At 44.9% G+C, this 20,050-nt stretch overlaps 1 protein-coding gene across 1 annotated transcript; it reads left to right on the top strand.

The window, feature by feature from the left end:
* Window positions 1-49: 49 nt before the first annotated feature.
* DNAJC16 (DnaJ heat shock protein family (Hsp40) member C16) lies at window positions 50-19,977 on the top strand. Its single transcript, XM_006265982.4, has 14 exons — window positions 50-253; window positions 3,890-3,956; window positions 5,068-5,398; window positions 7,651-7,835; window positions 8,995-9,099; window positions 10,342-10,500; window positions 11,279-11,409; window positions 12,133-12,316; window positions 13,270-13,452; window positions 13,675-13,751; window positions 14,302-14,382; window positions 14,474-14,569; window positions 15,760-15,930; window positions 16,162-19,977. The coding sequence occupies exons 1-14, from the start codon at window positions 87-89 to the stop codon at window positions 16,556-16,558; spliced, it is 2,334 nt and encodes a 777-aa protein (XP_006266044.1). The 5' UTR covers window positions 50-86; the 3' UTR covers window positions 16,559-19,977.
* The last annotated feature ends 73 nt before the right edge of the window (window positions 19,978-20,050 follow it).

Here is a 20,050-nt window from a genome sequence, read left to right as displayed (position 1 = left end):
CGGAAGTGAGCGTGCCGTGTCCATGGTGACGCGAGGGGCGGGGCGGGAAGCCGGAAGCGGCGGCGGGTCTCATCCGGGCCGGGCCCATGGAGCCGAGGGTGCTGCGCGCGGCCGCGGCGGCGGTGCTGGTGCTGGCGCTGGCCCTGCCGGGCCCGTGGGCCGCCGACTTCGACCCGTACCGCGTGCTGGGCCTGGGCCGCGCCGCCGGCGCTGCCGACATCAAGAAGGCCTACAAGCGCCTCGCCCGGGAGTGGTACGTCCCGTCGTCCCCCCCCCCCCCCCCCCGGGATCGGCCCCTCACAGGGGGCTGAGCACCGCTGTCCCGTCATTGCGGTTTGAGGCAAATGATGGAGCTGAGGCTGGTCTTGCTTCCAGAAATATATATATATATATATATCTTTCATCTATTCACCCTATGGTGCAAAAGTAGGGGGCAAGAATATATTATCGTACGGTTTTGTAGAAATGACCATAAACACCCTATTGAAATGGACAGTACCACGCTTCCTGAAGTGCGCTGGATACAAATCGATTAAACAGGGCAGTACAGTAACGCATCACGTAAAATTGTATTTAAACAGAAGGTGAAGGAACGTCTTCGTCAGGGTCACGGCGTTCAGAAGGGCTTTTTGGGGGAGATTTTGGGGAGACTTGGAGCCACTCGACGGCTTTTTGAGAAACTGATCCAGGGATGGTTTTTTTTGCTGCCCCTTTTTTTTTTTCTCATTGAAAGTTTCCCTGTAGTGCCGTAAGTGCGAGGATCCAGCGCCGTGAGTAATGACGTGGGTGTAAATGGCGAAACGCCGCAAGTCGCGGGCTCCCCGATTAGGGTGATTATATGAAAGATGTTTATTCTTGCCACCTACTTCTGCATCACAACAGATTTAGACAGACTACAAAAATGGGTGGATGAGGATAGGATGGGGTTCAGTGTAGACAAATGCAGGGTGCTGCACCTGGGGGGAAGGCATCCACAGCACACAGACAGGCTGGGGAGTTCCCCTCTTGAAAGCACAGAGGCAGAAAGGGATCTCAGAGTCATTATTGACTCCAAGATGAACAATGCCAGACCGCAGCCAGCAAGGCCAGCCAGACCTTGTCACGCATCCAAAGGTGCATCTCGAGCTGGTGCAGAGAGGTGATCCTCCCCCTCTATGTGACTTTGGTCAGGCCGCAGTTGGAGTACTGCGTCCAGTATTGGGCGCCGCACTTCAGGAGGGATGTGGCCAGCCTGGAGAGGGGTCAGAGGAGGCCGCCCGCTTGGTGAGAGGGCAGCAGGACAGGCCCTACGAGGAGAGACGGAGGGACCTGAACCTGTTCAGCCTCAGCAAGAGGAGGCTGAGGGGGGACCTGGTGGCTGCCTACAAGCTCATCAGGGGGGATCGACAACAAATAGGCAGAGCCCTTTTCTCCCCAGCACCACCTGGGTGATGAGGAACAATGGTCATAAGCTGATGGAGAATAGTTTTAGGTTGGAGATCAGAAGGCAATGTTTTACAGTTAGGGTGGCCAAAATCTGGAACCAACTTCCCAGGGAAGTGGTCCTCGCCCCTACCTTGGGCAAACTCAAAAAAGAAGTTAGATGATCACCTGTCTGGGGTCTTGTGAACCCAGCCTTCATTCCTGCTTGTGGCAGGGGGTCAGGCTAGATGATCCATTCAGGTCCCTCCTGACCCTAGCTACTATGAAACTATGAACCCATGGGTTGAGGAAAGTGTGTGTGTGTGTGTGTGTGTGTGTGTGTGTGTGTGTGTGTGTGTGTGTGTGTGTGTGTGTGTGTAAGGGTCACGGGCAGACTTTAAAAAAAGGATTGACAAGCTTTAAAAAAAAATGGATTCTCCTTTAAAGGAGAAAAAAATATGGGAAACTGGGTTTTCCCTTGCAGGCAGGCAGAGCTCCAGCCTGGAAGGGGTGGCTTGGGGCTCCCCCTGTACTATGCACTGGGGGGCTGGGGACACTGGGTCGGAACTGGCCCTCCATGTTTACAAATGGGTCCCGGTACAAAAAAAAAAAAAAAGGTTGAGAACTGTTGCCCTATAGGACAAAGGATTACTTGCAAGAGTAAAAATTAAGAGACATGGTCCTTGGTTTTATAGATGCAAAGTTCCAATTTGGCCTATAACTTAACATTCGTGGACCAAGGAGTAGTTGAGTATTAGATTTTGGAAGGCCTGATACATTTTATGTTGTATAAGATGGGGGGGGGGGGAAATATAATCTATTGGTGAAATCATCCGGAGTATGAACAGATGTATTTTCTTTTGTTATCTTTGGGGCTTTCGTAGGGGTTGTTGCAGGATGGTGATGGTTGTAAGTGAATGTCTCTAATTGCATCTATTTAATGCTCCCTAAACAAAGTAATTAGAGTTCCTGGACTTTGTTTAAAACAGGACACACTTGAACTCTGATCAAGACAGACTTTAGGTAAAGTTTTCTATACACCTAGAAGACAGACTTCTGAATTGAAAGAAAACTCTAAGACTCACAATGTATACTTTTGTTCATCTTGTACCTAGCCGTCTTCTTTTTCCAAGATCTTCATCCTGCAAACAGTGAAAGCATGTTGGTACTCTTAGACATACATGCACAAGTGGACCGATTGGGGTACTAAAGTGTGTGTGTTTTATTTAACTGGAAGGTTTCCAGTGTGTGTTTAAGATTATGACAGCTAAACACTTGGAAATGAAGTAGGGAGTTAGAAATAGGTTTTCAGGAGGATGTGATTTTTTATTTAAGATCTAATGCCTTACATAATAGGATTACATTAACAAGTTTTGACATTGAGTATAGCATTCACTTTTGGTGATAACACTGGTACTTTACTGATGAGAAGGTTACAGCCCCTTCTGATGATCAGTAAGGCCAGTGCTAGACTTAATTTACACAGTCTTAAATACCAAGCCTAAGATCAATCTTTGAAGAGGTTTAAAAGTACTAGATGCAGACGTTGCTAATCCATACACTCATCAAATCAGTATGAGAGCGAGCGAGCTGTGACCTTCATCAAGCTGTGCTTTGGGTAAAAATAAAGCAAAAGCTCTGGCACATGTGTGTCATACAATAAAAATACCAGTATAATCCACACTTAAACTTTAGTTTTAAAAAGCAGTTAGGAGATTGAAGTCAAGTGAGAAGAGACTGGTCTGATACCATCTCTGACTAAAACTGCCTTTGATATATGTGTATATGTGTTTTGAGACTTTACATGTCACCAAACAGACAGACAAGCCAGCATGCGACCTACCTCACACCGGTGCTTTCCATGGGCATTTAGAGCATTGTACTTTTAAAGCAGTGGGGGACAATCTTTTTGGCAGGCATGTCACAAATGAAGGCCAGCATGCTCCCTGCATGCCAATCCAATCCCATTCCCTTACCCAGTCTGCAGCTATGCTCCTTGCTCCCTCCCCTGCCTTCTGTGTACAACTCATGGCATGCATAGTGGAAGCTGGCCCCGTTTCAAAGGAAATTCGTTAGTTTGCACAACATCCTAGTTTGTATCCTTACATGTAAGGGCAGAGCTGATGTACGACATGTGGAAAGTTATCATCGGAACTGCAGCATCTATCATCTGTCCTCAGGGAACCTAGGCAGAAAAGAGGCCATTTAATACTATTGTTTAAAACAACTAACAGGCATTAAAATTCTTTGTGCTTCAGCCAAGTGGGGGGAGGCAGGGGTCAGACTCCTGTCATAAATCTACTTTAAATGTCAGACAGATTAAACAGGGGATACCACTAAATGTCTTTAACATCTACATATACCATTTGGCATGAGTATTACGCCGAGGCAGCCTACTTTTGTGGCATGTTGTGCAACTCCCTGTGATAAGCTGCTATCACTTCCTAGAGGATGACATGCATTTTCTCATTTTCTTTTCGCATTGTAGGCATCCCGACAAAAACAAGGATCCAGGAGCAGAAGATAAGTTTATCCAAATTAGCAAGGCCTATGAGGTATTAAATACTGCTTCTTAACTTTATGCTGCTTTTCAACCTTGCTGTTTGATCCTGGAAGGTGCTGTTCCTCTCTTTTACGTCACCCTTTATAGCTATATGAATAGTCTCTCAGCTCTGTGCATTTCTATAGAGAGAAACATTGGGGTGGGGAGAAAAGAGAGGAGAAATCTGTGTGTTCTAGATAAACACAAGTCCTGGATGTTGCTGTCTTTCTAAATACCTTTGTCCATTTATAATCTCTGCAATTATTGGGGCAGAATTTAATTAGACCTCAGAGAAACTGATGGCAATGTTTTAGTAGAACATATGGAAAGTTCTGCTCTTTGCTGGCTGAGAAGCATCAAGCAAGGCAGGAAGGGGTCTTAAAGTGCAGCAGGCAGGTTGTCTTTTCATCTATTATGCATATTCCAAATGAGGATCTGAGTGAGCTTAATTACTTTGAGAGCTTTAGTCGCTTCTAAAAATATTATTTGCATAAGGAGCACTTGCAGGTCACTTATCCGAGGCTTGCTGAATCAGCCACCTCAGCTTGTGACAAAGCTGAGGCTTTTCATACAGCTGTGCTGAGCCTCTAGGAAGTAAATGAATTCTGATCTCCCGACTGGAAAAAAAAAGCAGTTTCTGCCCCACAGTGCTGCTAGTCTTTCTGAGCACTTCACCTCTTCAAATTAACATCAAAGCAAGTAGGAGTGCCACAACACCTAGCTGGACTATATCAGCTTGAGGAATCTCACATTGAGAAACTGAAGTGCAAGAGAAATTTGGAAGACATACAGTGCCATGGAGCTTAAAAGCCTGGAATTAAGGTTTTAAAGAGGCTGGTTAATTAATGCATAGGTTTGTACAAGATTATCCAATAAAATATTCTATGTCCATGCATCAGCTTTTGCTCTTTGTCACGTACATAGATTTGCCTACAGGGACAAGGCTGTAAAAACAGCACAGTTCACTTTCTTGGGACTCAGTTTTAGACATTTAGTCAAAATAAAATTCCTTTTTAAGTCTATTTAGGGAAACAGGAAACATGTCATGCCTCCAGTTCCCTCTTAATGGATCTGGACTTTTTCTTTTCAACCCTTACTACTATACTCAACTCTCCCATTAACAGATACTTTCCAATGAGGAAAAGAGGGCAAACTTTGATCGTTACGGAGATGTGGGTGAGAACCAGGGATATTCTCAGCACCAGCACCGCCAGTTCCACCACTTCCACGAAGGCTTTTACTTTGATGAGTCCTTTTTCCACTTCCCATTCAACTCGGAGCGACGCGACTCCTCAGATGAGAAATACTTGCTGCACTTTTCACACTACATGCATGAGATTGTGCCAGACAGTTTCAAAAAGCCTTACCTCATTAAAATAACCTCAGACTGGTGTTTTAGCTGCATCCACATTGAACCTGTGTGGAAGGAGGTGGTTCAAGAGCTAGAGGCGCTGGGTAAGAGAAACCAATAACCATTCAGCTTTAACTTGTTTTCAGGGAGAGGCTGTCTCAAAGGTCTCTACCCTGGGCTGCAGCAAGTGATTTCAGTGTTGGAGGGGTGCATTTACATTAAGCCACTGCATTCCTTTGCAGCTTCTCAGTGTGATGCAAATGGTTTTTACATCTGTGTTTTCCAGGCTAAGGAGCAAGGATCATTAATAACATTCAATATTGGGAAGATCAATGACACTAGGACAAGATTTGAAACGTTAGGAAACATTTTCTAGCAGAGAGATCTAGAAGACTGAGTTAACTACTGAAGGGACCTGGCAAAAACTCAGCCCATAGAAGTAGTGGCAGTTTAACTACACAAGTCTTGCTTGACCAATCTCATTTCCTTTTACAACCAGGTGACCTATCACCTGGACAAGGGGGAAAGAGATTGATGTCATATATCTTGATTTTTAAAAAGCCTTCAATCTGGTATCCCATGATCACCTCTTGGCAAAACTGGCCAACTGCAGCCTTTACCTCACCACGATCCACTGGCTGGGGAATTGGCTCCGCGGTAGGACCCAGAGGGTGGTGGTTGACGGAAGCCAATCGTCTTGGTGCACGGTCACCAGTGGGGTCCCTCAAGGCTCTGTCCTAGGGCCTATACTGTTTAACATCTTCATCAGTGATGTGGACATTGGTATCAGAAGCAGACTGGCCAAGTTTGCCAACGACACCTAACTCTGGGGTAAAGCATCCACACCCGAGGACAGGAGAGTGATCCAGGCTGATCTTGACAGGCTCATGAAATGGGCGGATGAGAACCTGATGGTGTTCAACCCCAAAAAATGCAAGGTTCTCCACCTTGGGAGGAAAAACCTGCAGCATGCTTATAGGCTCGGCAGTGCTACACTGGTTAGTACTACGGATGAAAGGGACTTGGGGGTCATGATTGACCACAAGATGAACATGAGTCATCATTGTGATGCTGCAGCTAGTAAAGCAAGCAAAACGCTGGCTTGCATCCATAGATGCTTCTCAAGCAAATCCTGGGATGTCATTCTCCTGTTGTACTCAGCCTTGGTGAGGCCACAGCTGGAGTACTGCGTCCAGTTTTGGGCTCCACAATTAAAAAAAAAGATGTGGAAAAGCTTGAGAGAGTGCAGAGGAAAGCCATGCACATGATCAGAGGTCAGGAAAACAGCCCTTATGAAGAGAGGCTGAGAGCCATGGGGCTCTTCAGCCTGGAAAAAACACAGGCTCAGGGGTGATCTGGTAGCCACCTATAAGTTTATCAGGGGAACATCTGTTCACCAGAGCACCCCAAGGGATGACAAGATCGAACAGTCACAAACTCCACCGCGACCGATTCAGGCTGGACATAAGGAAGAACTTCCTTACTGTCCGAACCCCCAAGGTTTGGAATAGACAGTCACTGGAGGCGGTTCAAGCACCCACTTCGAACACCTTCAAGACACATTTGGATGCTTATCTTCCTGGTATCCTATGATCCCTGCTGACTTCCTGCCCCTGGGGCAGGGGGCTGGACTCAATGATCCTCTGGGGTCCCTTCCAGCCCGAGTGTCTATGAAGTCACTAGAGAATCCTGCCCTAGCAGAGGATAAATTGGACTGGTCAGAGATTAACCAGGTTAAGTGTTTTGCCTTGCACCCTGTACTTTGCATCATCCTTTCACCTACATTTAGCACAGTACCGATTCATCCTGAAGAGTACAGGGAGGGCTGCAAAACAGCCATACAGGGCCTAAATCAAGGCTACGGCCACGCACAGTTTTGGGTGAAAACAGTTTAAGACTCAAAGTACACTGGGATGCTGCTGAAATACTTTACAATATCTTTTGCTCAGGGTGGAACATCTTGTTTCTTTCCTGGATTGTCTGCAAAGCAGGAAATAGTCAATACAGACAACACAGAATCAGAAAGAGGGCAAGGAGAGGAAGTCCCTGGCATTAAGTGTACAATACATTAACATTTCTCCTTGGGAGGTTTTATATGCCCAGTAGAGAACTGTGGGCAGAAGGAATAGAAGGAACTAGTGTTACTGTTACTCCCTCCTGACAGCACAGTCTGAGTTTCTTGCTTCTCCACAAAATGTGTAAAGGGAAATTCTAAAGTGAATTAGCCCTTGGACCAGGCCAGTTGATTGGCTCAGTGCAGTGCGTGCAGTCAGATAATTTAATACTGAATTCCTTTTAGAATAGATTGGGTCACCTACCAGCCTGCATCAAGGTAACCCTCTTTATGGACTTCCAGGAGTGGGGATTGGAGTCGTCCATGCTGGGTATGAGAGACGTCTAGCGCATCATCTAGGAGCACACAGCACCCCATCAATTCTGGGACTTATTAATGGGAAGATATCATTCTTCCACAATGCAGTTGTTCGGGAGAACCTGCGGCAGTTTGTGGAGAACCTTCTTCCAGGGAACCTCGTAGAGAAGGTACATAATAGCAAGATGTAGCCTGTGGTGATTTTGATAATGAAGTGTGTGCACTGGAAGGCTGGATGGGTCTCTGATAGAGCCAGCCTCCAGGATGAACTTTACTATTAGCATGTCAGAAGTGCAGACAGAAGTGATTTGCAGTGAAGGGAGAGTGGGGGCTTGAATGAATGAATCAGTAACAGCTAAAAACACTTGTCCATCTTGTGCATGGTCATTTCAAAATGGAATCATCTCACCATCTTCCCTTGATAATTAGGAGAATGTGGTCAGAGCCGGCTGTCTGGGGCTGACAAGATGCCTGTCCCGTCAGCAAGATACCCCAACCTATAGCCTTTAGGGGCAAATGAAAGGTTTGTTCACATAAGGCTTTGTAAACACTTAAATGCCCACATGAATTAAGGATTACATGGAGATTGCTTAAAATCTTGCAGCAGGTTCTCGTCTCCTTCTTGAAAGAGGCCCGAAGAAAGGGAGAATAAGAGAAATCTAGAATATATGTGGCTGGTGTCTAAAGTACATGGAGTGTTATTTTGGAACCCAGGTTTAGACATTCTCAATTCTCATTGTTTCGTGCATTTCAAGGAAGCTCTGAGCAATTAGCAGTTTCCCTACACCCAAACACAAAGCTGTGCAAATCACAGTCCCACTTCAAACCTACCTTGATTCAGGGAGGCTCCAACAGGCAGTAGTCTGATGCTGTAGCCAGGGTTCTTCCAGCAAGAGAGCACTAGAGATGTCATCCCCTTCCCAGTCAATCTCCGTCTAAGCTGTTTTATCCTCGAGGCCTGATACCTACTCCAGGTGCAACAGGTTGGGGCTGATTGCATCCACGGGCTTTTGTTTACCCCTTCCTGGCCAGTGCGGGGTTTGTGCACCCCTGCATAATTAGTTATTAGGGAAATATGTCACCACCAAAAATACATGGCATCAAGTCTGGAAAGAACGGGCAGGCAGCACAGTTACATATTCTTTTTACATAAATCACCTTAGTCACACTAGCAAAGGTACCTTAGCCTAATTATCCCCTTAAACAATCCCACATTCCCTTTTTTTAACATTTTGCTTGCACTTTAGGACCCAACTCTATTTTAGCCACATTGCATTTTATTTTCCTGAATGTTTGGGGGCTGAAACTAACCTTCTGTGTACGTTTAAGATTACAGATAAAAATTATGTCCGATTCCTGTCTAACTGGAAGAAAGAAAATAAACCCCACGTCCTTCTATTTGACCATATGCCGGTCGTGCCGTTGTTGTACAAGGTAACGTGTGTGAGATCTGGTGTTTTGACAGCTTTGTAAACTCACCTGTTTTAGCTGGGAATGAGATTTCAGTGTAGATATAGGCTGGCTGGTTCTTCTTAGCTGCCTCAGTTTCACATACACTATTTAGAATTTCCATGGTTAGGCAACCTGAAAAACTAACAAATACATAGAATTAAAAGCAGGGCCATTCTACCTCTGCATATTTTTATCTTGCCATAGACTGATTGCTAGTGGAAGTCAGGGTGTGGATGGAGGTTTGCAGTTGACGGCTAAGGAAGAAATGAACTATTCCTTGTTTGTAGTGGAAGAGGAATGGCAACAATTCAGGATATTTCCATACTGGGTTTTATTCAAGTCCTAGGACAGAGAGCATTCTGTTTCTCTGTGGTTGTCTGTGGGGCAGTTTTTAGTAGTCAGCATAGCATTTTGAGGCAAGTAGTCATTCTTTTCCCTAGCAGTATGGACACAAGCTTTGCACACAGATTAAGCACTGGCTGCATTATATAAGCAGCCACATGCACATGCCCCTTGTGGATGCACACTGTTGTCCAAGACCTAGAAATATAGATAACTCAAACCCTGTGACTAGCTAGTGTCAGAGTGAAGAGGGGGAGGGTCCTTCCATGCTATAGCCCCAGTACCTGGGTGGCAGAGCATTCGCCTGGGAAGCCAAAGCTCAGATCCTGTATCACCCCCCTTCAGCCAGATGGAATTTGAACTTCCATCTCTGACTTCTCAGCTCAGCACTCTAACCACCCTAGACACTTGCCAAACCTTTTTCTGGCGCTCCTTTTGAAACTGGTTCCTTGGGTGGCCACATGAGAGAAAAGTGGGGGGCGAGGAAAAGGAGAGTAAGCTAAGGACAACCTGTGTGTAAGTACCAAAAATGTCAAGTAGATGACTAAAAAAAATTGCCACTTAAGACTGCCTCAGGAAATGGGGTGCTACCCTGAGTTTCTAAGCAACTATCAGGCATGATACAGGGTATTACACCAAAATAAAATTTAAGATCCACCAAGCCTTCCTCTGTATCAGGTAAGAAGAGGCTAACTGTCTAAGCACCTCAGGAAAGAATGGGTTTGACCATATGTATGTGCCATTTGGCAGTTATAAGGGTGAGTTGGGTAGACTAACAAAGCCATGGAAAATTAGTGGGAAATAATCACCATAGGTTGGATTGTGGAAAAGCAAACTGTGATCTGAAATGTAAATGTGCACTACACCTTTCTTCCCCTCTAGCTGACTGCTTTTGCATACAGAGATTATTTGTCCTTTGGGTACGTGTACGTTGGACTCAGGGGGACTGAAGAGTTGTCCAGTCAGTATAACATCAATGTTTACTCCCCAACCATGATGGTCTTCAAGGAGCACATTGATAAGCCTGCTGATGTTGTACAGGTATTGCTTTGCTTTGAACTCTTTCTCTTGGGGTTTATAATAGAAGACACACTTACTGTTTTTCTGAGCTGCTGCTTATGTCAGGTTGGGCGGTAGAGGGCTTCAAACTAATTTTGGGCTGGATGGCATAAGTTTGTCAGAAGACCGTCCTGAGCTAAAGCCATAGGGATGGAGTCTCTTGGAGGCAGAGGTGTCTGAGTCAACCTGGAGGAAAAATGAATATCAGCTATCGTTCTTGTAATGAATTTTGAATTTACAGTAGAGCAGACTGCTCTTCTCTAATCCAGTAGAAACTTAATGCTCTTGAAAGAATCCTTGGCTCCAAGGAATCTTTGGAATACCCTGGAGAGAGACTCCAAAGGAGGACTTGTCCCAGTGGATGAGAAACATGTTTTGTAAAGGAAATTAATTGACTGTAAAAGGAACTATGAGACACACCTGAACCTTATTTCTTGTGCATGTACTCAATACTTGCCAGTAAATCTTGAATAGCTAGACACCTTCAGTCCTTGTTGTGCTTTCTAACAGCCAGGTTTCGTATACAGGATATTTTTTTATTTTTCTTTTTCTAGGCACCAATAGCTCTTTAATGCCCTGTTTCCCCTGGGCGGTTGTGATGAGTGGTGAGGCTTCCACTCTTCCGAATGTGGCTTTTGCCCATGCACAAAATGTCTTGTTGAGATTCTTCATGACAGTGCTTTAACTTGAACAGTTACTTTCTTGGGGGCTTTTGCTTTAGGTGAACAGCACTCATCTTTTTTTGCTTCATCCTTTCTAGGCACGAGATATGAAAAAGCAGCTCATGGATGACTTCCTTTCGCAAAACAAGTTCCTTATGGCAGCCAGACTCACCAACCAGAAACTGTTCCAGGAGCTGTGTCCTGTGAAGAAGTCTCACCGTCAGCGGAAGTAAGGCCTGCTGTGATGGGAATTCCTCCTGTCACTTTGTCTAGTTCACAATGGCTGGTCACAGGGCAACCTTTCATTTAAGTTTGTGTCTAGTCTGTAAATATGTTCAGAGGAAGAACAGAAATGGCTAGACTGGATCAAACCAGGGGTGCATCTCCTTCACTATCCAGTTGCCAGTCCCAAAGGTTTCAGAGAGTGGTCCAAGAAGTCTTGCAGTTGCAATTATGGAATATCATGCCCTCAGAGAAAGTTTAAGCCATAGAGCAGCGAGCTTTATTTCCTTTCCAAAGTTATGGGGTTTTCATACTTGGTATTAGAATTTTGGATGTTCTGTGTATCTCTATAAATGTCTAGTCCACTTCTGCATCCTGCTAAAATTTTAACCACAGCATTCTCCTGTAACAGTCAAGTCCCACAGGCTAACACCACATCATGTGAAAAAAATTGCCTTCTGTTCTACTTTGGACTTTATCATCTTGTACATCCAACTGAATGTCTCCTTGCTCTTATGGGGCAGAGGGCTTTGAGTAACTCTATAGGACAGGAGAATAGACAAAGAAAAATGTGGAAGGTTTGAGAGCAGAAAGTCTATCAAATGGAGCGTGAGGAGATGCACATACTTCATCAAGTCTTCAGCTCCTTGGCATCCATGCTAGGTTTGGTTAGGTTTATTTGTTCCTATCCAGGGCTGCTCTGACTCTCCCATTTTATCATGTTGTCCAGGTACTGCGTGGTTTTACTCACTGGGGAAGGAGATAAGTTTGCCAAGACGTACGAAACCTTTGTGACATTTGCTCTGGCAAACACCAGAGATACCTTGAGGTTTGTACATGTCTACAGTGACCGCCAGCAAGATTTTGTCGACACCTTCCTGATGGATGATGAGAGATATCAGGGGAAATCAGCTGTGAGTGTCATTTTTTTCCTTTTCCTACATCTGTTATTCAGCCTCTCCAAGCTTTATTCTTTTACACCTCAGTTGCAAAAAGCCTTTTGGGGTTGTGGGAAAAAAAATCACTACAGCTTCTTTCTTGCTGTGTGGGATCATGTAGGTAGGATTATGCCTCTCTCTGTCTTCTTGAACTGGATGTTGGCATGCAGGTGGCCTCCACTGAAGTCCTTACCTAGACCACCATCTCGTTTTGTCTTGCCCATTACAATCTCTTACATAGCGACCTGCTCATGTCCCAACTGCCTGGCTAACAACACGTGTAAAATGCCAGAAACCACCTTCTCACATGTACAAAATACAGCCGTATGGCCCTCTCCCAGTCCTCCGTGAGAGCATTCACTCTCTATTATCTCAGCCCACTTCAAAATAGTCCTGCCTGAACTTTTTAAAGCAAGTTCAAGGAAAGCTTGAATTTGTTGGAGCCAGTCTCATGGAAGAACCCTGTCTTTCTCCTCATTTGTATGCTACATCTACTTTTATAGCACTGCTCTCTTTTTTTTTTTATACTCCTCCTCCATTCCAGCCTTCTCCTCTTTGTTGGTAGCATAGGGAATAACCTGTGTGTGTCTCACCACCTAACTTATTGTCTATTTTATTTCCCATCTATACTGAGAAGTATACCTTATCTCCTCTCTTTTCTGTACTACTTAAATTTCTCTCTTCTTTTGATTAATGCTGTACTTATTAATTCAGAAATGTTATTAGGGGGCACAATTCGCATGAAAAACCCTGTCCAGAAAAACTGTTGTAATGTTGCGCTTCCAAAGAACAGGAGTTGTGTTTGTAGAACACATACTGTTCATAAGAGTTGCAGACGAGCCATGGAGCATGCAGATAGTACGTCTGTCCTTGTTCCCCATTCGGGTGCATCTTGTTCCTCAAGTTTGTGACATCTTTGGTTTGTCCAGGTGGTCATCTTGGAAAGGCGCAATAATGCAGGCCGAGCTGTCTATAAAATCTTGGAAGATGCCTGGAGAGGCAGTGAAGAGGATAACTTCATCCTTCTGGATCTTCTGGATCAGTTAAGAACGAATGCAGGCCTTCTCTCTTCAGATACCATCCTACCAGACCTGAATGATGAACTTGCTCCTGTAAGTACTCTCAGTATTTTCAGTGTTTCTAGCTACAATCTGTGTTGGTTCTAGTTTCCATCTGAGATGGCGTCAGCATAACACAAGCGAAGAGGCAAGATTCTCACTGTTTTCTCTACAGCTGGAGGAAATGGTCTTGGGATCACTAGAGCTTGGACTCATTTGGGCAACATGTACAAAGAAAGACAATCATAATGCTGATTTTTTTTTCTGTCTCAACAGATATTCATTCTCCGATGGATCTATTCCACATTAGATTACATCTCAGACTGCTGGGACAGTGTGTTTCATAACAACTGGTATGGAATCTGACTTAAAGCTAACCAGTGCAAATAGAGATCAATATTGCTGTCATGTCCTGCATATGCATAATAGTCCCCTGACTCTCATGAAAATAAATTAGAAGCCTACCAAGCTATTCAGGCCTCTTGCAGGGACAGGAGGAAACAGATTCTTTTGGGGTGAGAGGAGCAGGAAAGCTCTGATACACTTCAGTTCTGCGTCATCTGCTGGTTTGCTTGTCTGCCCATAAACCTTGTTTGGTCTGTGACACTGCATTAGATTTCATTGCTGAAAACACTAGTTCTGTTGGGAAGAAGCCTGGCTTGGCTGTCTTGCAAGGCTGTTCTTCCATCAGCATTCAGAATTTTAAAATATTTTCTTCTATTTGTCTCCATGCCTATCATTTGGAGAAGATGAATAAGCTGATCTCTTAGAAAGCTCCTCCACCAGGAGACAAGTGTGTAGAAAAATTGCCTGCTATTCCTGGGGACAGGAGAAAGAAAAATCTGAGGGAGAGACTCCATAAGCTCTTGCCAAACTGACTGTTGTTTGTTAACCTTTTTGCAGGCGAGAAATGATGCCCCTCCTGTCCCTGATCTTCTCAGCCCTCTTCATTCTTTTTGGCACTGTTATTGTTCAGGCTTTCAGGTACGTCCCTCTCAGACCATCCTTTGGAGTCTTAGGCTTCAGATTGCAGCATCTCCGTTCAAACTCACCTTTTAAAAATGTTCCTTTGCAGTGACTCAAGTGATGCGAGAGACTCACCTCCCCATGAGAAAGAGGAAGCCACTGCCAAGAGTGAAAAAAATGACACTAGCTTCAGCAAAGAGAACAGGTTTCTCCTGCTAATTTCTTTCTGCCCAAGCTGGGTCTTCTGTAGACCCTGGCTGTCCCACTAAACCGGTTTGCTAGGGTAGCCTCACCAATGCTGTGGCTGAGAGCGAGCGAGAGGTGTGGCTGGTGGATAGTAGAGAAGTAGCAGAGCTGGTGGGAGAAAGTGCTGTCCCCTGACAGCAGAAGAGCAGGGCTGATAATAAATGATATATAAAGACTCTGCTCATAAAATGGACACAACTGACAGCATGTTGGTGGGAAATGATGAATTAAGCATCTATGAACAAATGCTGCTTTGAGGAAAGCTCAAAACTGAAATCTCAGACAAGGGAACATTGCAGAGCTTTAACTAACAGCAGCCCTAGTACTGACTATAAGACCAACCTCTCTCTGTCCAGCCCCTCTCAGTACCTTGCATAAAATTTTCCTTCCCATCCATACTGTCACCTCCAGCCCTACCCATTTACCCCAGGACAAAAGACTTTGTGGAATAACAAAGGACAAAAGACAAGGATTTGCTGAGAAGCCTCTCATTGTTGAAGTTAAACAGGTTAGCCAACTTGAGCTATAGGGCCTACAGCGGGTCACGTTTCAGGGGTGCCATACAGTGCTAGACTCCAGTATGTCATGGTACGGTTTTTGAGTTACCCTGCTTGGTGGATTTGCCTTTACTGCCCCAGGCCTGCCTTTTAACCCAAACTCTCTGATCGTTTTTACAACTCCTTTAGCTCTCCCCTCGGGAGCAGTCCAGGCCAACCCTGGAAGCTGCTCAGTGTCAGAGATCAAGCTCAGGCTTCCCCCAGCCTGTTCACCTTGCAGTGTATTCCCTGCTCAGCTGAGCGCTGCAGAGCACAGCATAGCACAGGAATGCAGCCCTTGTACGTCCCTTGGTACCGTGCTTATACTTAGAGCCAAGTACAGCAAGATGGACAAGTAGCAGAGGCGATTTCTAGAAGGGCTCTGATTGAGTTTCCTCTTCCAGTTCTTTTAAGAATCACTCCGCTCGTTCACTTGTCTCTCCTTTTGTGCTTCCCTCATGTTGCTGCATCAAGATAATATAGATGGGGTAGGGAGGGTGGCTTCTGTGGCCAAAATAGTGGTGTGGGCACTTCCTAGGCCAGGCTTTTCTTATATACAGAGTCCACAACTTCTTTGTTCCCTTTTAACTCAGGAGTCCTTGTCTCTTTGCAGCCGGATTCCCAAAAAGGGCTTTGTCGAAGTGACCGAGCTAACGGATGTCAATTATAACAGTAACTTGGTGCGCCTGAGGCCAGGTCATATGAACGTGGTCCTGATCCTGTCTAACCCCACCAAAACCAGCCTGCTTCAGAAGTTTGCCCTAGAAGTCTACACATTCACAGGGTAGGTGCAGGATTCTTCTCCAAGCCTATATTATGCTCTTCATAGAGGCCTTTGGCTTCCAAGGTTAATCAGACAGGTAGGTGCCAGTCATTAGTACTAAAATTAATTTGGATGGGGGAAGGAAGGGGAAGGTTACTTTAATGCTCCGTTTCCAGTGTTGTAGTCTTCTGTGTCGTCTGGTCTGACTTGGGACATACTTGAATTCAGCTCCCTTTTTTACTTCTCCTGCAGGAGCAACTCTCTCCACTTCTCCTTCCTGAGCCTCGATAAACACAGAGAGTGGCTTGAGTATCTGCTGGAGTTTGCACAAGATGCCGCCCCCATTCCAAACCAGTACGATAAGCATTTCTTGGAGCGTGACTACACTGGTTACGTCCTGGCTTTAAATGGCCACAAGAAATACTTCTGCCTCTTCAAGCCTCACAGATCAGGGGACGACGGAGGAAACCTAGGGTCCTGCGAGGATTACGACTCCTCGCTACACACAGGAGAAGCCCGAGGGAAATCTTGCAGTCCAGGAGCCAAGTCAGTTAAAAGCAAACTACACAAGTTGTCCTTGTGGATGGAACGTCTCTTAGAAGGCTCCTTACAAAGGTTCTATATCCCGTCGTGGCCTGCACTAGACTGAAGGGATTTTAAAGAGGGTTGAACACTACTAACTTTTTAAGAAGATGACAATGGACAATTCTTTCCAAGAATAAACGGTCACGACAAATGGACTGTAGGTTTTAGATGAATTCTCCTAGGCCCAGTGATTAGAAGTATCTGCCCTCATCTTTGACCTAGGAGTGAAGGTTGAACTGCACTGAAGTCCTCTGTACCAAAATGTTCTTGCATTTGGATACTGTACTATCCAGGACAGAAAAAGTCATTTTCCTTCCTTATCATGCCACATCTGTTCACTGAGTCACCTCTACTCCAGCTCTTTTTCTCTGTCGAAGAAAGCCTGCCATGGTGACTCAGTTTGTACTGAACATAACTCATTTCGCAGGTCAGGTGACTCGCCCTTCCCTTTCCCAAAGCATCACCCTCGGTGCATGGTGTAACACTGGGAAGACCCTACAGAACCTCCCAGGCTCCGCAACTCTGAGAGGCCTCCGAATCAAGCATTCTTATTTATTGCCTTTCCCCGTGGTAAGTGGTTTAGGAGCGTGTTTGGGGGTATCTCCCTTGTAGCAAACTGATAGCTGGTATTTACCCAAGGTGGAGGGCTCGTAGGCAATCTGCATGTTTCATGCTCCGTGTATAATAGTTGCACACGCAGCTTCACCGGGTAAACCATAACCAGGGAGGGAAGGAGTAACACAGCCGTACATACTGTAAAGATGTTGAGCCATTTAAATGTACATTGTTTTTCAGATGCCTTTCTGCTTCTGTCAATCTTTAGACTATGTATCTTACAGCCATACCTTTGACCATGTCCTCAGATTGTAGACATAAGCTGCTATGAGCCAGTAGATGTATAAAAGAAGTTTTAAATACCTGCTAGTGAGTCAGCTCAGGCACCTTTCAGACACCAACAGTACATCCTTAGTACAATACCTACACGTCTTTGAATCGAGGAGCTTCAATTCTGGAGCGACTGTATTTTTGAAATGTTGCCCAAGGAAGAGCTGTATCCTCAAATTGTTTCTTACGCGTGAAACTAGTTTTGTTGCAGACTAAGGTTTACAAGATGCTTGGTTTCAGCGTCTCACTTGCTTTGTCTTCATCAGCTGTTTCTTTGTTAACATGCAGGTTGCCTTTTTTTCCCCCCTTTTCAAACACCTGGTTTAGTGAGGAGCTGAAAAGGTTTTAGGCTGTGGAGTTGTTTTCGTATTTCATCATACCAAATGCAGTCTCCGCCAGTCACTTGGGCTGCCCACGGGGCTGGCTTTTTCTTAGGGTGGGACTATTAAGTCACACAAAAACGGTCTTTTTGCTGCTATCTAAATGCAAACAGCCATTGGAAAGGTTTCCTTTTAAAAACAGGGGACTGTAGTCCTGTGTTATGAGTACTGCTTTCCTCTCTTAAGCCAGTTAGACACTGTCACTTTATTTGATGCTTGCTATGAATTTAATAAACGGTTCCAAAGTGATCCCTATAGAAAGCCGAGGCTGCCATGTGAGCAGGCCAGTCTGCTGTACAACTGCCAGATTTGGAGTGAGGTATCCTCAACTCCAGATTCACAGCAAATTTACTCAAAGGGTCCATCTCTCCTCGGCGTGAGTAGTGCTCTGGTCCTTCCTCTGAAGTGTTCCTATAAGCAGGTAGTGTAACTTAAAAGGCTCACTCTATTTTTCCAGCAGCCTTAACAGAGTAGCCCATTCTGGTGGATAAATACTCCACTAAGCGAGGCCCCTTTTGATCCAAACAGCATCTAGGAATGACTTTAGTGGCTACCCATTGCACAAAGCTTTATAATGGATCTTGGACTCATTGACTTGCTTCCTTCTTTCCCATTTAAGGAACAGATTTAGCCAACAAATGGCCACTCTAATAATAAGCCTAATGTGCTTTTAAATAACACAGGGTGCTGTCAGGTTAACATGTTAGAGACCGTTCTTCCTTTTAACAGCCAAGATCAGAGGTATCGTACCCACACTACACAACACTTTGTGAATTAAGCACTCTGGGAGGGAAAGACAGATCCTCTCTTTCTCTCTCATGGGGTAGATCTACAGAGTGGAAGTGCTGAGAAACCCACATGATCAATTTTTAAAAGAGAGGCCTAAATATTGGCTCCACTTTTCACTCAATAAGTTGTTTTGAAGTTAGTGCCTAGGCAAGGAAAGTAGCTTGGTGATCCTGTGCAAGTCTCTCTAAAGGGTCTTGGAAGCTATGAGACTGCTGTTCCTCTTGAGTTACAAACACTGCAGAGGGATCTAGACTGAAAAGGAAAATTTGTAATGCTCATAAAAGCAGTTAACTAACCACCTTCCCTAGTGGGTTAGGGAATATGAAGCTATTGCCTATTGTCCCTTCTGCTAATCAGAAGGTAGCAGCAGGTTTTAGAGCTGTAAACTAAGAGCCTACTTAAGATATCTGCAAGCAATGGCCCACAATAAACAGTAGGCATCATTTAAAGCATATTTTAAGGGCTGATATGGTTCATAAGTCTTTATCCAGCCCTCTTTTACAGGGTTGAATTCTGCTCTGGGTGTAGACCTATTGATGCAAGGTCTGTAAGGGGACGCACGCTCAGTAACCAGCTGAACGGTGCTGCAGATTGCAGTTATAACAGTAAAACCGATGGAGGACAGAGTTATACTACATCAGACCAGACTCCTCTGTAAAAGTACAGCCCCGTGATTTTTAGTACATTGTGCTTTTATGGAGAGGTTGCTCTTTGGGCTGAAGTCAACCCAAACCTATTCTGGATCCCTCTATTTAGCACTGCCTTGATATCGGTTAGGTGATGTCTGCTCCTGAACCTTTGTCTGCTGCTTAGAAACTAAATCTTTCTGCTTTACCTCCCCCCCACCTCTTCCAGAAATCGCCAGGCCACTAACCCAGGACAGTTTTCTTACCCTCTGACCTCACTGCTTGCCCTTCAGTTGCATCACAATAAATAAAATGCACTTGCCATTCTCTGTCTATGTGCATGGTGCTTTTCAGTCCAAAGACTAAGGAAACACGGGGCTAATGCACTGCTCTCAGAAACCGAAATGTTTTATTTCCTTTCCATTTTAAGCAACACTCGTAGAAGCTGAAACAAAATATCCGTATAGCAAAGGGCCTAGAGTCTAAATACCATACCCAATCTTTTCCCTTGACTGAGTGTGGTACGCAGCAGCCTCCTAGTGATGGCTGACCCAGATCTCCCACGTTCAGTGAAAGTTTGCCAGGAATCATTACTAGTAGACAGCCTGGGAGAGCGGACTGAAAGGAAAGTAAATATTTTGCACTTTTGATACTCCTGGAGGGGGGTGGGAAATAAGTTATTTGGCAAATTTGTCTTTTTTTTTATTTCTGTTTGTTTTTGTATTTGTGAAGAGGCACTGATAATGTCATTTTGTTTTAAGACTATTACAGATTCGCAACTGAAATAAACTATTTTAATGTGTGGTGAGGTGGCCTGGCCTTTCCCTACACGAGCTGACAGCTGTGCGATGCGACACAACCACCCAACTTCTTCTG

This window comes from Alligator mississippiensis, chromosome 13 (assembly GCF_030867095.1).
Source record: "Alligator mississippiensis isolate rAllMis1 chromosome 13, rAllMis1, whole genome shotgun sequence".
Lineage (NCBI taxonomy): Eukaryota > Metazoa > Chordata > Crocodylia > Alligatoridae > Alligator > Alligator mississippiensis.
Note: the sequence above shows the minus strand (reverse complement) of the source record. Positions and strands in the feature narration are given on the sequence as shown.

Bases quoted from the DNA above. Each gene is read 5' to 3' on its own strand.
- DNAJC16 (XM_006265982.4), top strand. From the start codon at position 87: ATGGAGCCGAGGGTGCTGCGCGCGGCCGCGGCGGCGGTGCTGGTGCTG. The intron at 11,410-12,132 runs GTAAGGCCTGCT...CATGTTGTCCAG, and splicing joins AAGTCTCACCGTCAGCGGAA to GTACTGCGTGGTTTTACTCA. The intron at 14,383-14,473 runs GTACGTCCCTCT...GTTCCTTTGCAG, and splicing joins GTTATTGTTCAGGCTTTCAG to TGACTCAAGTGATGCGAGAG.